General features: G+C 38.0%; 1 protein-coding gene across 1 annotated transcript; it reads right to left on the reverse strand.

The window, feature by feature from the left end:
• Positions 1–14,847: 14,847 nt before the first annotated feature.
• LOC118815266 (pentraxin fusion protein-like) lies at positions 14,848–18,943 on the reverse strand. The gene is made up of 3 exons (XM_036581269.1): positions 18,844–18,943; positions 18,660–18,721; positions 14,848–15,606 (listed from the first exon to the last, which is right to left on the reverse strand). Exons 2-3 carry the CDS (start codon positions 18,715–18,717, stop codon positions 14,972–14,974), a joined length of 693 nt encoding a protein of 230 aa, XP_036437162.1. The 5' UTR covers positions 18,718–18,721; positions 18,844–18,943; the 3' UTR covers positions 14,848–14,971.
• Positions 18,944–19,024: the final 81 nt, after the last annotated feature.

Here is a 19,024-nt window from a genome sequence, read left to right on the forward strand (position 1 = left end):
AAATGGAAAATGGTCTTGGCTGATTGACAACACTTGGGTAAACCACTAAACTATCGCTTTAAATACAAGCCAACTATTTGTCATCAGGTAAATCATATGAGAGAAGCCATGAAATTAATATTATATGGCAGTCTTTTGGTAAACCTCACCCCTTTTGGGTTCTGTGGTATTGCTGGGCTAGTATTTATATTATTATAATCAGATTTCATCAGTGCTGGCCGGGTGCTGGTTTAGCTGAACAACCCTGTAGTGAAGCTGGTTAACCAGCATGGTCTTTACTGGATTAGCTGTTGGCCAGCATGGTGTTTGCTGGTGAAGCTGGTTGCCCAGCATGGCCTTTGCTGGTAAAGCTATTTGACCAGAATGAGCTGTCAACAGACCTGTGTTCCTGACTTATAAATGCTAAAAGGCAACAGCAAGCCTATACAGAGCACTATGTCAGAAAATCTACTTTTTGTAAGGAATAAAAATTCTGTCAGTTTGGCATTTTCATATCTACGTGGAACATGAGCAGTCTTGTCTCCCAGATAATGAATCAAAAAGAAATTTGCTACAGATTCTTTATTTTGATTTACTCCTTTTCTTCTTTGGCCCAGAGAACACAACGTTCATTATGTCCGTAAACAATCTGAAAGGTTGACTCATCAGACCACAGAACACGTTAGCACTGAGCATCAGTCCATTTCAGATGAACTTGAGCCCAGAGAAGTCGGCTGTGTTTCTGGACAATGTTGATATATGACTTCCACTATGCATTGTATAGTCTTAACTTGCATTTGTGGACGCAGTAACAAAAATATGCCGGTTTTTAAGTCCCAGTACCATCTGAAGGATCAAAGGTCACAGGCATTCAGTTGATTTACAGTAAACACTCTGCCTGAAGGCTGAAGACCCCCTTTCACACTTAGAAGCCCCTTTGAGATAATGTTTTAAGAGTTTCGCCACATATTTTTTAATGTTACAATAATATGATCCTTTCTGCTTCCATCTCATTTGATCGAATCAACAGTCCATGTTTGATCTGTCTGACTTCAAACTTTTGTACAAGTTTACATCACCACCGTTTGGCTGAAGTGATGGCTGAGTAGAAAAAATTACTAGTGTTTCTCAGCATTATTCAGAGATGCCTCTGCTTCTTGCATTAAAATCTGCTTTTGCATTAAAGTCATTCTCCCCATTTCATGTTTCACTGACTGCTGTTCCCACTGTTCCACTAGTCTTAATGATATTAATTGTTAAAACTGTGTTGCTTTTGCAAAAAAACAAAAATAAATTTGAAAATCTGTTGTGCACCTTTGGTGTATTTCAAATTTGAAAAAGTAGTAAAAAAGGAGAATGGGAGAAGGGAGGGACATGTGAAGGGAAAAGCAGGAAAAGTGTGAGAGAAAAAAAAGGGGAGAAACAGAAAAACAACAACTACAAATTAAAAAAAAGAACTACAAACAAAATATTCAGTTTACTGAACGCAAATTAAATGGATGATAAATGTGTGAAGGTCTTTAAAAAGACTGTTTAACAAATTTTCCACAGTAATGCTCTACACCGACCACAGAACTGGAGGAACTGGACAGAAGCCACTGTCCAGGCTGGAACTGTGCTAGCAGCTCAGGGATGTGTGTGCATAATTTAAAAAATGGATTTCAAATGACTGCGTTTCTTTCTCATTGGCTGATTTGAAGACAAGCGTCTGTGATTGGCTGATAATCAAGTAAGCCTGTGGTAAACTCGTCCTTTAGCCTCTTAACAGTAGCATTTTAACGTGAAGAAAGAACCTTATTGTTCTTAGACTTTAATAAAAGAAATAAGTAATAAGTAATGAAATAAAATAAACAAGTAATTAAATGCACCATAGAAAACCACATAAAACTGGCTGCACATACTAGCACTCAGCAGCACTTCTATTATCTCCATCTATTTTCTGCTGAGTCCTCCCTGAAGTGCACAGGCATGAGACAGAAGTGCATTTGCTTTTGTCTTTGCTGTATATAAACTGCAGGTTTCCCATATGTAAAAAATATATTTCAAATGTATTCCAGATATATTTTTGCAATGTATGAAAATGGCCAAAAATGTATTTGTTAAACATATTTTTAAATGCATTTATTTATATTTGTTATTATATTTTCCAATGTATGTAGTTTTAACAAAGGTTACAGATATTAATAAATATACATGAACTGAATTAATGGTACTGACTTCTGTGTTCTGCATTGTACTTTGCATTAACCATGTGCGTCTGCAGTGAGACACCCACAAACACGAGTTTGTCATGTTGTAAATATTGATACTCTGAAAATGCAGTGATGATTTGATATCTTGTTTATTAAAATTAAGACACTGGAAAACAAATTCATTTCAAAAGGTTTCAAATAGTGAAGTGCATCAGACAGGATTTTGGCTATTTTCATACATTTTCAAATGTATTTACTAACATTTTTTTCAATGTGTTATATATTTCTGTTTGTAACATTTCCCCATACATTTTGAAATGAATATATTTCAAAATATATTTGGTGAACATTGCAATATATTTTAAAATACATTTTAGTGTTTGGAATGGACTGCAATGTGTCTGAAATGCATTTAAAATATATAACAATACATATCCATATATTTTTTTCCATATGGGTTAGACTGTTTGCATTACAGTGTGTTCAAAATAATTTATTATTTATTAGTGGAAATCTTTTATTCATTTTTGCTTTGTGAATCAATGGGTATATAAATAACACTAGCTTCTCATCATCCTAATACAGCCCTTTATTGTTATTGGCTTAAATGACCTTGAAGACATTTTGTGAAAACAAACAGTTTCGTCATCGTGTCCTTTAGACTGTCAGTATGTACAAGCTCAGTTCCAAAAAAGTTGGGACAGAAGATTAAATGCAAATAAAAACAGAAAGCAGTGATTTAAAAAAATCTACTTTGACCTGTATTTAAACAAAAATAGTGCAAAGGCAAGATATGTAATGTTTTATTGTATCGATTGTATTTTGTGAATATACACTTATTCTGAAATTGATGTCTGCAATATATTACAACAAAGTTGGCTCAGGAGCAATTAAAACTAGGAACAGCATGCTTGTATTTAAAAGGACCATCCAGGAAAGGCTTAAAACTAACATTCCTCAGCCAGGCATAACAAGGATTACAGGTATTTCACCCTCTATGGTGCATAATATCATCAAAAGATTCAGGGAATCCACAAAAACCTCTGCAAGGACAAAAACCTCAACTGAATGCCTGTGACCTTTGATCCTTCAGATGGCACTGGGACTTAAAAACCGGCATATTTTTGTTACTGCGTCCACAAATGCAAGTGAAGACTATACAATGCATAGTGGAAGTCATATATCAACATTGTCCAGAAACACAGCCGACTTCTCTGGGCTCAAGTTCATCTGAAATGGACTGATGCTCAGTGCTAACATGTTCTGTGGTCTGATGAGTCAACCTTTCCGTTTATGGATATAATGAACGTTGTGTTCTCTGGGCCAAAGAAGAAAAGGAGCATCCAGATTGTTACCAGCGCTGTTAAGAGGAAAGGTGATGTAACACCTATAATCTCCTGGGAAATGAGCGTTGGTATCGCTAGCTCTGTACTGTATTAAACAAGCACCTAGCTCTCCTTCAGAACCACGAAAGTTTAGACTCACTTCCTCTTAAAACACGCCCCTGTTCTAAAAAGTCCCTGCCCTCAGCATTTGATTAACAGGAGTGCTGAACAGGGCTGCAAATACATTGTACTTTTGGCAGTGCTGGAGCACCACAATGAGGAAATGCAACTGAAAATGGATAATAGTTTTTGTTTTTTAAATATTATAGGGTATGAAATTGAAATGTTAAAAGCACTTCGATATTAACTGTTTCCAGCCATTACACACAGAAATACAAACACAAAAGCACATTTCTGTCACGCATTCAGCTAGTCAGCCAATGAACTACATTCCCCAGAATACACTGGGGAACCAGGATACAGAGCTATTTCCTTTGCTTGCCAGTAATGACTTGGACTCCATTTCCCAGAATCCTCAGCCAGCTCACGTGACTCTGCAGAGATCCTCATGATCCTATCACCGCTCAAGATCACCTGAATACTAATGCTGTGCACCTGTGTGTTTGTGTCACATGACTCAGATAGACAGTATATTAGCCCGGGCTGTAGCTAGACTCACTGTGAGGTATTGTTTTCCTGTATGAAACTACTGAGTGTTCTTCCTGTTGATCTTTATTGTGTATGACCTTCTGCTTACTGCTTTTCTCTGACTCTGTTTTTGGATTTGCTAGTGATGGCCAGATGAAGCCTCATGAAGCCTTGAAGCTTTCCATCCAGCTGGTTCAAAAAAAAGGTTCATTTCATGAAGCTTCATGTGCACACAAACCCCCCTGCTGGTTAAAACCTTTATTGTCATTTCAACTATGTGTGATGGCCTCTTGGCTGTCTTGCAACATTGTCAGCATGGGAATAATCAGTGCCAAGAATATAAATAAAAACCCCTTATTTTGGGTAATGGTAATAGAAGTCTGTTAATGTCAAAAAACTTGCCAGTATGATTTCAGTCAATAAATAAATCCAATAGGACATGAAATGTTTGTTAAAACTGTTACAATGCTTTCAAGAGATGAGACAGTGATTGTGGAGTGATGGTGACATTATTCATTAAATAAATCACGCCAATACTCGAACCACTTCCTGAACCAGTGAGGCTTCAGACGTCATCAGTGACGTCACTCGTCCTTAAGGAAGCAAGCCTCGATACACGCTTCATAAACGACTTCCTGGATTTCTCGACACAAGCTCCGAAGCCTCGGTATCATTTGCCCATCACTAGGATTTGCCCTTGTGTATGTTTGCCTGGTTTATTGGATTTATGGTTTTGACTCATCGCCTGTTTTTTGGACTTCGCTCTGTTTTCCCCTTGTCTGTTATGGTATTCCTTTGTCTACTGCTGTGTATATTGGAACTGACCCATGCCTGTTTACTGACTGTTATACTTAAACATTGTTAGTACAAAAATGGGGAAAACAGGCAGAGCAAATGATTAATTTGATTAGTTTAGTTTATGCAGCAGCAGCATCAGTGGGGTCAGGATGTGAGGGTGAGGTTTGCACGGCGTAGTACAGCATGAAGCTCAATGGTGGTCAAGCCGGTCCAGAGGGCTGGCAGCAGTGGCACCCAATCAAGGCAGAAGAGGCAGCAGCATCAGACGCACAGAATGGGCAGCTGTTCAACTCAGCAAAGGAAAGAAAGAAAGAAAGGAAAAAACACACACAGAGTCAGTTTTGTAAAGAGTGACTGATCACAGATTACAGTGTTAGCAGAGCAGCAGAAACTCCGGCAGGTCCAGATCTGATAGGGAAAACTAATTACCAAAGGCTTCACTATACAAGTAAGTTTTTAGCCTAGACTTAAACACTGAGGCTGTGTCTGAGTCCCAAACATTAACAGGAAGACTATTCCAAAGCTGGGGGGCTTTGTATGAGAAAGCTCCCCCCCGACGTAACTTTATTAATTCTAGGTACTAATAGTGAGCAGCACCTTGTGATCTAAGTGGGCGGGATGGTTCATAGTGAGAGAGAAGTTCACTCAGGTACAGAGGGGCGAGTCCGTTTACAGCTTTATAAGTCAGTAAGAGAATTTTATAATCAATCCGAAATTTAAAACCTGTAAAAATCGGATCTAACATACAAGTAGATGATTTTGTGGAAGAAACGGTTTTAACTATATCATTTTCTCGGAGTAAGGTAAATGATTCCAGCCTCTCTGCAGGGATCATAATATTCTCAAGATTGAGGCTTATAAGGCAGCAGGTTTGTAGAGTTTAACTGTGCATTCAGAATTTTCTGCCTAATTTTTTCAATTTTGTCACTAAAGAAGTTCATAAAATCATTGCTGCTATAGGCTGATGGTATCTGGGGTTCACTGACTGTTTTGTTCTCTGTTATTTTAGAGATTGTGCTGAAAAGTAATCTAGGATTATTCTTATTGTTTTCTATGAGAGAGGAGAGCCTAGAGTGTGGTTGTGGTAGTGTGTGGGCCCCTTTATGATTTGGGTGAAACCTATGAAGTCTATAATAGATGTAAATGCCTTGCTTAGTGCATCTTGAGGATTCTCAAAGTGGATATTAAAATCTCTGACAACTATTATTTTATTTGAAAGCGTTATTAGACTTGATAGAAACTCAGAGAATCCCTGTAAGAACTGAGAATTCAGCCCTGGTGGCCTGTAGACTGTAATTAGTGTAAAGGAATTTTTATTTGTTCCTTGATTGTGTATATTTAGTAAAAGAACTTCAAAAGAAGAGAATGTATAGCCTACTTTCTGACTTACGCCTAAAGCTTTAGTATGGATGGCTGCTATACCTCCACCTCGGCTGCTTAAACGAGGGCTATGTGCATAGCTGTAGCCTGGGAGTGTGGCTTCGTTTAGGCTGAAGTATTCATCGGGTCTAATCCATGTTTCTGTGAGGCACAGAGCATCAAAATCATGATCGGTAATAATTTCATTTACAACGACGGCTTTAGGAGTAAGGGATCTTATATTAAGCAGTCCTAGTTTTAGACCAAAGGTGCGGTCACTGCAAATTGGTATAACTGGTCTGATATTCAAGTTACTGCAAACATTGTGAGGCTCTTTGATGCTTTGTTTTGTTTGCATTAACAAAACATTTGCATTACTTTTTTGCTGACCAGAAGACAAGGCTAACCACAAAAGTTCAAAGCAGGAATGCTGTGATCTACAGATCTACAGAATCTACATCTGGACAGAGAAGGAAAGTGAAATTTCTTGAAAGTACCTCTTGCAAGGCAGAGGTCACTAACCCAGGTCCAGGAGATCTGCCTTCCTGCAGTGTCTAGTATGATTAGAGTATAAATAAATATACTAAATATATATTATAAAATTAAAAAAAAATATATAAATATAAATAGTTAGTTTTATTTTTATTTCCCCCCTCTAAATGAGTTCAGCTTGTTTTTCAATGGAATTGTGCAGATTATGGGTCACATTAAAGGTGGAAACAAATCTGAAATGATTCCTCTTGGTCTGAATTTTTTTTACATGACAAAAACCTGACATTTTAACAGGGGTGTGTAGACTTTTTATATCCACTGCATGTGAATAATATATTCAATATACAATCTTAAGACAAAGTTACTAATAGATTCAGATCACTTAACCGTTATTTCTACAATTAATTTAAAAAATGTAAGTGTAAATTTTTGGAAATTGAACACAGATTTTGAAATATTCATTTGTGATTGTGGAATTCAAAGACGAATTAGCTGTGGATGTGAACATAAGCTGTGGAAAATTTTGAAAATCCATGTTAAAACTTTCTTTAAATATAAAAGCAAAATTATAAATCAAGAAAAGAACGAGAGGTATAATCGCATCATAAAACAACCCAATGATCTAAAACAAAACAACAGAGTTAGAAGAAAATAATCTATGTGAGTTAAAGCAGGAGACGTTGTAAATAATTATTCTTTGATACAGCTACAGATTCAAATTGGTGTCAGTTCTGATATAATTTTAAATCCATCGCAAGCAAAAGTTCCTCATCACCAGTATTAAAGATGAAAATAGTCACAGAACCTAATGAAATAAGAAACACGATAAAGGAATTATATGAAGAAATGTATAAATAGGTCAAAATTGACAAAAACTCCTTATAATCCTTTTTTAAATGTTAAATATGACATTAACTATGATCACTTAGGAGCTGAAATTACTGAAAGTGAGGTAATGTCTGCTATTGAACAGTTAAATCTTAAAAAATCTCCCAGAAAAGATGGTTAACCCTTTAATGAAGGTGTACAAAAGGGTTTTATGCATGACACTTTTTATGATGGTGTTTTGTCTGTGCTCTATAAAAATGGAGATGTTAATGACATTAATAACTTGAGGCATGTCACTTTAATGAATGTTGACTACAAGATATTTGCAAAGCTTATAATGAATAGATTGAATGATGTTCTAGATTTGTATTATTTCTAGAGAACAAACATGTGCCATTAAAGGCAGATTTATGTGGGTCAATCTGAATATGCTGGGGGAACTGGTGTTTAAGAGTGGAGAAAGTTTTTATGTGGTTGCTCTTGATCAGCTTTTGATTACGTGTCCAGACATTTATATATGGCACGTATTGAGAATGTACAACTTTCCTTAGCATTTTATAAACATGATCAAGTGTTTGTGTGCTAAATCAAATGTGCAGATTAATGTAAATGGACATTTAACAGACTCTTTTGAGATCATGAGGGGTGTAAAACAAGGTTGTCCACTTAGTTCTGCTCTTTATGTCTTGGCAATTAGTCATTTGATTACTAAAATCAGAAATGATGAACACTTATAAGGAGTAAAGCTAGGAGAAAGCAAAGTCATAATATCTGCTTATGCTTATGATGTAACTGTATTTATAAAATCGAAAAGAGAATTAGATATAATCTTTGAGCACTTTAATTCATATGAAAAAGTCTCAGGAGCAGAACTTAATGTGTCAAAATCAGAATGTTTGTGGATTGGATACCCTAAAAAACAATTGTAGTGGACATACCAGAAACTCAGCACTTCAAAGTTTAAGAATTTATATAAACACTGAAGGTTTTGTTGATTATAATTAGACAGAAAAGGAAAAGGCTATCCAAGAAGAGGTAAATAAATGAAAGTAACTTAAGTTATAAAACTAGAATTTGTGACCATTTGACTAAAACCCACAGACTAGTTTCATTTTTAAAACATTTTAGAACAATTGCAGAAAAAGTGCTAAGCCAAAGGCCTGTTGAATGCTTATTGGCCAATGTCAGGCATATTTGTCCAATTTTTGAGTTGTCCTTAATTTCACAGTTATAAAGTAGTACAACAATACAGCATGCACATTTTCAGCTCAATTGACCAAGTGGTTACTAAGAAACAGTTTTTTGCATGTTTTGTGCCTCTTATTGAATAATTGGTGTTAACCTTGATGGACTTCCTCAAGATCATGTACACTATTAGACTTCTAACTTTCATGAGAATCGACCAAAGCAATCCAAATTGTTAGCAATTCTTGTGCATTAAGCTAAATCTCAAAGGGTCTAATTGGCAAATGACAGCCATATTGTTTACAAATATCAATTTTAACAATTCTTGATCTGCAGACTTCCTTATTGAGACCAATTTTGTGAAGACATGTTGTATGTAACACATATATTTTTGCTCTATAGCAACATTTGAAAAAGAAGAGTAGTGAGCAGTGAAAAGGAATGTTTTAAGATGAACTTTAAAAGAGGAGAGGGTAGAGCAGTCATGAAGATATTGAGGTAGAACGTTCCAAAGTTTGGTAGCAGTAGCACAAAAAGACCTGCCACCCACTGTTGCAGGTCCACAGCAAGAAGTCCAATGCCAGAAGATCTGAGGGAGCAAGAGGGACAGTACAAATGAAGGAGTTCGATAAGATATATAGGGGTGAGACCGTGAAGAGTTTTTAAGGTTAGAAGAAGTTTATACTTGATATGGGAGGATACTGGTAACCAGTGAAGCTGATGAAGGATGTGAGTGATGTGTGCAGTGCACGTGGTAATAGTGAGGACACTGGCTGCTGAGATTTGAATGAACTGAAGTTGCAATAATCAATACAGGAGAAAATAAAGGCTGAAACCAGCATTTTTGCACCAGCATTGTTGAGCAGAGGGCGGAGGCATGGAATGTTATGCAAATGGTAGAATGAGTCTTGCTTGGTTACTTAATATGGGGCTAAAATTAAAGTGAAGAGTTAAAAATTAATCCAAGGTTTTTATTGACTTGAACTGGTTTAATAGGGATACCATCTACATTCACAGTGAGATGGGAGAAGTTGGATACCAGTGTTTTAGGGCCGACTAACAAGACTTCAGTTTTGTCTGCATTAAGTTGGTCTGACCAATAGATGAGCTGTATAATATGAAAAGGAAGGGTCCAAGGACAGAGCCTTGGGGCACTCCCTGAGCAACTGGAGCAGTGGATGACTTGTGTGACTATAGAGATAAACTCTTGCCTGTTAATAAGATATGATCAGAAACAAGCAATAGTTAAGCCTGAAAAGCCTATGTTTTAAAGTCTGGAAATAATTATGTCATGATTTACAGTGTCAAAGGCTGCAAAGACATCATGGAGGATGAGGATATTAAGAAAACTAGCATGAGTAGACATTAAAAGATCATCAACCACTCCTAATAGGGCGGTCTCAGTACTCTGCAGGTTGCGAACGCCAGATTGGAAAGGCTCATATAGATTATTTCTGCTGAGAAAATCCTGAGGTTGAGAAGCCACAACTCTATCACTTTAGCTAAAAAAAGAGAGATTGGACTTGGGTTTGTAATTGGAAAGTAATGAAGTATCTAACCCAGGTTTTTCAAGAATGGGAGTTACAGCAGCTGTTGGGGCAGAACATGAGGAGAAACACTGATCAATAAGATGAACTATGGGAGAAGCAATTGCAAAGAGGCAGGATTTAAGAAGAGCAGTAGGGGCAGGGTCAAGTTGACCAGAAGATGAAGAAGACGTATAAATAATCTATGCAACTATAAGCAGTTCACTTAAATCAGACAAATATTGAGATATACATTTGGGAGGATGATAGATTAGCAGCAGAAGCAGTGGAGTAAGGGGGGAAGTCTTCAAAGCCAAGTATTCACAAGAAGTAACATAATGAAAGATCACTTATTTAACCTTCAAACTGCCATTAAAAACTGCAGGTAGACCTCCCCTTTTACTTGTGAGACAAGGCTTAGACATGAAAGTTTGGAGGAGACTGAAGTAATGGTATATGTGTTGTAGAATGTGCAAAGAAGTCCATGTTTAATTCCATTTTATTTGATCTGATCCTAGAAGTTCGCTTGTGTGACCAAATAGCTGGGATACAGCCTTCCAAAGCACAGTAAACTGGGAGAGTGCAGGGCGCGGTAGATGTACCTAGGCTGACAAGCAATGCCGACTGAACGACATAACAGAAGTCGCTCCAGGTGGACATGCGTATTTAAGCTTTTTTAGTCACTTGACGAATATGTGATCTTCATCGAAGTAAGACAACACCACTCAAACCAAAAGCTGGTAGCCCAAATCAGAAAACAGATGAGCAAACATGATACAAAGTTGACCATCGTAACCATTTTATTGAGTCATATCCAGATAGGCGCAAAAGTATCACCACAGTGCAGCCAAACACCAGAAATCACACACCCACAAATTGAGTGCAGGGAAGCGGCTGGACTACCTGGCACCGCAAAATTGCCAACAACTTAGTGAATGGTGGAAATTCACTCATCGCAGCTGAAGTTGGGAGAGGTGCTTGAGAGGGCTCGGGGTGGCCGGCTACCAGTGCTGCAGTCAAGGTGTCCAATCAGTAATAGAAAGGTTTAACGAAGTCCACAAGCCAAAGTTCAGAGATCCAGAGTTCAACAAAATCATAAGCCAGAGAGCCAAAAAAGAAGAAAGTCAGAGTCCAGAGAGAGACAGTAAAACAGAAACAGAGAAGCGGCAGCCACAACACGATCAGCGTATCAACCGGAAATGAATTTAGGATGATATTAACACAATTAATGCACACACATGGAAACACACAAAGAGAAAGAGAATTTTTCAGAATTTTAAATGTACCAATATATGTGGGAGTAAGCTTCCTGCATCCCTCCTGAACCTGGTTGATAGCCATACTTGGTTCCCAGGTTGGTATGAGGGTATAGCTCCCTGGCAAGGATCTGCCAAATCCTTGAGGCTACTGGTGGCTCATTACCTAAAATAAACTGGAAAGGGTTTAATCCAGTAGCAGAACTTGCAAGGGAATTCTGGGTCATGTCAGCCTATACTAGAAATGGCAATCTCAAGGTTAACATCATACTGTCCATTTGCTTGTGAATGATAACTAGATGTAAGACTGAAAGCAATTCCTATCTGTTTAAAGCCCAGGTGATTTAACGGTCATGAAACTGTTCTGGTACATACTTCTTGTTAGGAGGACACCGACTGGGTCCTTCTTAATTCTCCAAGAATTTAATTAATTCCTCATCTATTTTACGATGGATGGAGGTGATATGTATGTTAGGTGTGTGCATGAGAATGCGCAATATGGCTGCCGCTCTACATCAGTTTTTCGTTTGTTTTGTTTTGTATCGTTTGTGTGAATGGTTTGATGTTTCCCTGCTGGCTGAGGAGTTTGCCATCATTCCATTGAGATAGCAGCCGAGAGTGTTTTTCCAGCCGTGGCTCAGAGACTTCTTGGACTGGCTGTTTGGGTGATGCTACATCACAGCCATAATGTGGCCTGGACTGGCCACTTGAGTGATGCTGTGTTGTGGCTACGAGGCTGCCTGAACCGGAGACCTGATCGATGTGACACTGCAGATACGTGGCTGCTGGGCAGGCTGTTTGGATGACACTGAACTGCAGCTGTGAGGCTGCCTGGACCAGCAGTGCTCAGCTGCATGAGCAGCGCTATGCCGCGGCTACAAGGCCTCTCAGGCCGGCTGCCTAAGCGACGTTACATCGCAGCTACGTGGCTGTCTGGGCCGGCCACTCGGGCGAAGCTGCACTGCAGCTATAAGGCTGCCTGGACTGGTGGTGTTCGGCTGCAGGTAAATGCGACCCTTTCATGGCTAAGGACATTTTCGGCATTCGAGGTTTCCTAGGCTGGCTGCCTGTGACGCACCATAGTCTTAAAGTGACTTTGGTCATGGCTAAAGACTCTTTTTGGGGTGGCAATGTGACTCTATACAGTGATCATTGTAATCCCCCCTCGCTAGCTGTTGGAAATGTAGAGGTGTGTGTGTGTGTACTGTGTTGTTTTATTTACTGTTGATTATGTATTTTGTTATATTCTGATCTTTTGTAAAGCATCCTTGGGTATGAGAAAGGTGCTATATAAATTCAAATTATTATTATTATTATTATTTAGTATGTTCAGGAGTATATTCTTATCATATTCTCGGGTTCAGAGCAGAATTCATTTTGACCTTTTTTGAAAAACCCAGGACAGGACATCAGCCTTAGTGTTACATGAGCCAGGAAGAAATGTTGAACTGAAATCTTGAAAAGATTTGAAGAAGAACAAGGATCAGCAAGCCTAATGGAAATTCAAACATTTGATACTTAAGATTTAATGATCTGTAAAAACTAAGAAAGGGTAACTCTTGGTCCCCTATACCATAATTTTTCTCTACTGAGGTGGTTTTATGATAATACACCACGCCAGTTTGCGAGGACTCATTGTGTTGTGACAAAACAGAACCAATACCAGTCTCTGAGGCATCTACCTCAACCACGAAAGGCTTGGAAGGGTCAGGGTGCTTTAGTAGAGAAGCAGAAGTAAACGCTTCTTCAAGCACACGGAAGGCGCTATCTGCGTGGAAGGACCAAAAGAACTTCTTGGTGGCTCCCTTCAGGAGGACTGTAAGGCGATCAGTGACACTAGAAATTTGCAAAATTTAGAAATCCCTGTAATTTTTTGATGGAAGTGGAAACGGTCCAGTCAATCACAACTTCGACCTTCCATCTTGAGACAGCTGCAGAGTCTGATGTTCCAGGTGTACACAACGATCATTGAGTCCATCCTCACATCATCCATAACCATCTTGTTTAGTTCTTCCACCTCACAAGAATGAGCCAAACACAGGTGCATAATCAGGACAGTGAAGAGATCATCAGATGTAGTCTGCAAACTCTTCAGGACATCTACAACAGCAGGGTGATGAAGCGTGCCATCAAAACAACAACTGACCCCTCTTCACCCGGTCATCAGCTCTTCCAGTCACTTCCCTCTGGAGTGGCTGAAACATCTAAACTCAGTAATTAGGGGTGTCTATATACCTTTGGCCATATTTTAGATGACATAAATCTGTTTCATGTTTAATATTTATACACTGACAAAAGGTCATGTGTGATAGAAATATTTGGACAGTTTTATTGTATGAAGTTTATTTTTTTGTCATATGAAGAGAGAAAAATTGGACAGACTTGCTTAAGGATTTTAACTAATTATCCCCACATTTCTAATATTTATGCCTAATCACTGTCAGATATTTCCCAAGTGTAGTGCACAAACCAGCCAAACACAAAACGCTAGTGTGAAGTGTATCAAGCTAAAGGCCCAAACTCTTATGTAAGAATGCAGATTAAATATTTATGGAAGTATACAAACCTCAAATGTCTGTGTGTGAGCTGAGGCTGTGTAGCGTTAAATACAGTGTGGGAAAGTGAATGTACACCATCGTTAACAGCAGGTTGCAGTAATTATTTGTATCAAACTCTACTTATTGTAACATTAAAGACCTGTGTATAATGATATGTTTAAAATTATTCAATTAAAAAATGTAAAAGTTCATGAAGTGACTTGTATATCTTGTATAATTTATGATGGTACAGTACAGGTGCAGGTGTGTTCCATGCTCTATTGTAAACTGGAGCATCTTCACAGCTCTGGGTACAGGTCACCGTGCTATACAACTGGGATTATCTTGTCTAATCTTAACTGCAAATTGGCCTGTATGATAATCATATACACAGAGCATCAATGTCTGGACAAATGTTTATTCTTCTATAATAATTAGTTGTTTGTCATGTAAATGTCTCCCTCTCATTTTACTGCTATTTTTTTTTCAAAATGACATCCAGAATACACATTTGTTTGTCCATGCAGTGTTTTTATTTAAATTTTTCAATATTGTTATATTATACACTTTGCTGAAATGCTAAGTAATTGAATTTTATGAATATTTATGAATATATATATATATATTTTTATTCATGGGCCAGTAATGGGCCATGTTTTCTGCAATAGTGCTGCAATTAGACATTATATATATATATATATATATATATATATATATATATATATATATATATATATATATATATATATATATATATATATATAATGTCTAATTTCAGCACTATTGCAGAAAACATGGCCCATTACTTTTTTACAGGACCTTATGCAGAGATATGGGTCTTACATATTATTTATACTTCTCTGGCACTACAAAGGCAGTCCCATGTCCTTTATACTGCACAGTGTCCCAGTTAATCACATTCGGTTCTGGTCCCACCCACACCTTATCATTGAAGTGCCTAATCTGATCACCCGTCAGCACATAATCCCACATGTTCACGTCTGTAATCTCACCTACAAAACTCTGGCTTTCATCAAAGTCACCAAGGAGAGAGTCCGGATCCTGACCCAGAAGAACAGTACCATCAGACTGAACCTGGATGTTTTTCCCGTACGCCTGCAGAGTGCTGCGGTGGCCATCCACCCAGAGCGCGGTCAGACCCGTGCTGGATTCCCAGGTGAGACACAGGTTTGTGCGGAAGATGGAGAGAGGTGGGGTGGGATACGTAACGCCCACTAAGCTATTGGTGAGGTATAAGGAGATGTTCTTGCTCTCCAGCCAGACATTAAGCTCATCCTGGTCTTGGGTGCGATAAGCAAAAAGGATGGTGTCACGGGTTTCATCGTTTACTATAGTCGGATCCACATACAGACGCATACACAGAGTAAAGGCCTCTAAATTCAGGGGCTTCAAGGGGAAGAGCCTTACATAGGAATCCACTGATGGAGTTGGGAAAAACAGCCCCTTGCCAGTCAAACCACCTGAAAAGCAAATAATATTCTTCTCAATATCACTCAACACACTTCAAGTGGAGTTAAAGTGCAGTTCCAGTTCAGTTTATTCATAGCTATTGTTGCTAGGTTGGACAAGCTGTACAAAACAATAGTAATAATCTCATTTGACCTAATGTGAAACTTTATAACTATAATCAAAATTCTTTATAACAGGCTGATGATTTCAATACACAACATTAAGTTTCAAGTGCGAAATGCTACAGACCTTCACTCTGTTGTTGCAGTTAATTAAGACTTGGCTGGTTGGTCCCGCCAATGACATGATTTGCCGCAACGCTAATGTTGGTTAGACGACAAAACATACATGAAACCTATAAATTGGAACCTTTCGGAAAACTCTTTAAATATCTTATTGATATTCATTTAAATACTGAAATACGGAAACAGTCTGGCATTTCCAACATAACTTCTTCCATGTGAAAGGTAACAAAGAACATGTTGAAGTTACATCAGTCAAGTATAACCGATGGAATAGTGTGGTACAAAAGTCACAGCTTGAACACTGCGAATTGAACATTATCCGTTTGAAATATTAGGTATTTTGTAATATTCTGTTGCTCTACAGTTTGTTGTTTAATGCTTTGTCTGACATTTTGGGAAGCATTTTTAAGAGAATTATCTCAGGAATGATTCCTGGGCAATACATATTTATTGAGGCCTTTGCCCATTCCCTTAAGATAATACACTTTCCAATACAGTTCAAATGAGGCCCAGAACAGGATTTTCCCTCCTCACTCAAAATGTTATATAAGCAGGAAGTATGTGATTATTGTCAGAATTCTGCTTCAGTCAACTTTTATTGGGCACTACAGCGTGCATAAAATGACCTCTACATTTTAAATTTCTACTGCCCTCTAACCATTACTTAGTAATTACACTTTATTTGATGTGAACTGAGATGTCACAAATTACACAAATCAACTACAGCGGATCATAAGCTACTATATATTGCTTATTCATGAACTATGAAACCAACTGACCCCTTACAAACTTCACACGCTGCATCGCTCTACTTGAGTAATATTCTAGCTGTTAGGAGATGGAACTCATTTACAAATGCTTTTGGGTGCAAGAGGAGAATGGTCACTCTCTGCGTTCTATTCCAACTAACAAGACCAGTGACACCCACTACATGCATTTGTAGTGAGCATTTTATTGCTGAATCATTTGGGCTCAGTACAGCTCATGATTTGTCAGACTTGAACTGAAAGGAGCAGCTTTCCTGACACGTACTAGAGGCAGTGTGGTTGATAACACAGTAAATATTTATTTTTTAAAACAGTAATCATTTTCATTTGACAGTTTATTAAATAATGTTGCTACCAATGAGAATGTAGCAAAATGTGCAGGCCAACGTTAGCTAACATAGGTTGCTAATGTCACAATAACTTTAACCTGCATTCAGATATTTTGCGAGACACCTACAAATTCATTTTATAATGTTATTTGATACACTGACATATTTGAATTGGCAATTGCCATTGACTTCCCTGTTAACTAGACCTGGTTATCCAGCCGGATGTCAAAGTCAAAGGCTGAACCCACAGTGTGATTAAAAAGTGGTTAATCTAATTCTGTGGGTAAATGAATGTAAAACCATCAATATATAAGAAATTCACGTTCTTGAGTTCTTTAAAATGTGAACTGTGGGGTCCTCAGTTCATATTTAACCAGAGAATTTGATTAGGCTCTATTTGATCACGGACTGAATTCCGCCATTGAACGAGACCCCTAAAAGCCTTTCTCCCGTTGTCTGTAGGGCAGCTCCAACCCCGAGAAAACCAAGATAGCATGCCAGTAAAATGTTCTTCCAGCTTGTATTTAGATCATTTTGGAGTTTCAGTGAACTACAGTGAATTTACAGTGAACATGAGGCTGACGTGACAGCTGGGATAGGCTCCAGCACCCTACCGCGACCCAGAAGGATAAGCGGTTTAGATGATGGATGGATGGATGAGGCTGACGTTTGCTTCCTATTTACCACCTTCTTGTTTGAATTCTCCTGTTCCACCATAAATGATGCAACAGTTATTATAATGTTTGCTGCCCCATTTAAGGTGGAACAGGAGAATTCGAACAAGAAGCTGGTGAATTAGAAGTTGACTTCAGCTTTGTGTAAACAATTATTTGAAGTGCAAAAATTTCTTAGCTGGCTAAAAACAGAAATCCTCTTTCTACAGCATTATCAGTAATAACAGCAAAATGCTCTTCTCCACGGTTAACAAATTAACAGTCACCTAGAAATATGGCCAGAGAGCCGGTGTTCTGTCCATCACCATGTAAAGATATCATGGTTAAAATGTCTCACTTTAGTGTTATCAATAATTAAATTTTAATTGATACAGTGGGTCATCTCAAATCATCCATGTGCAGTCTTGACATGTTACCAACCAAAGTTTTAAAGAACGTTTCACTCAACAGCAGTGGACGTACTTCACCTCACTTACGTTGGACATTTTTCCTCACGTTAAAAACTGCAGCCTCTCTTTAAAAAGAAAAATCTAGAAGCGATTCTAATTATAGACCAATTTCAAATCTACCTTTCACTCAAACATCATTGAGAAAATCATCTTCAAGCAGCTTACTGGCTTTTTTCAATTTGGATTTCGGCCTAATCATAGTATTGAGACTGAGACTGCTCTAATTAAGGTTATTAATGACATCCCAATTAAAAACACACTCTGGAAAACTCCTACTATAAACCTTGATTACTTGATGAATACTTTTGTATTATTCATACTTTTGTACAGTGCTGGTATTAAATAGTGCACATTATTGCATTAGTGATGGATCAAGAATGTAAGAGATGACTACTTCTTGGGATTTTGTCGTCCTCAATTTCCCTTTAAAATTAGACATTTAATGTAAACATTCTGCAGCCTTCATTCACTGTTAACTGATCGAGCACTGATCTAATCTAACACAATACAGGAAAATGCCAAGATACAGGCGAGCACTCTACGTTCTTAAATTTGTTTTTATAAAACATAGTTATAAGAACGTGGAGAAATTAAACTTACTTTGACCAAAGCAGGTCAGAGGCAGGAGGACACCCAGCAGAACGAGCACAGACTTCATTTTACTGCAAAAATTTTAGCACAACCTGTTAGCCACCTTCACAAGTTACACACAGCTGATAATCACATTTAACGTCAGTAAAACTAAAGTGGCTGTAAGTGATGAATAAGAAGTGTGGATGCTCACCTGGTAGTGAAGCTCTACAGTCACTCAGACTCTGTAGATGTTTACAGAATCTTTCTTGGCTCCTGTGACCAGTTAGATCTATTTTCCAGCTGTTCTCACAGGAGAAGGTCTAAAGCTGGTGCTGCAGCTTCTGCATTTATAACATGCCATATTTACATGCCCTGCATTTCAACTCTTGCAT

Source organism: Colossoma macropomum, unplaced genomic scaffold (assembly GCF_904425465.1).
Source record: "Colossoma macropomum unplaced genomic scaffold, Colossoma_macropomum, whole genome shotgun sequence".
Taxonomy (NCBI): domain Eukaryota; kingdom Metazoa; phylum Chordata; class Actinopteri; order Characiformes; family Serrasalmidae; genus Colossoma; species Colossoma macropomum.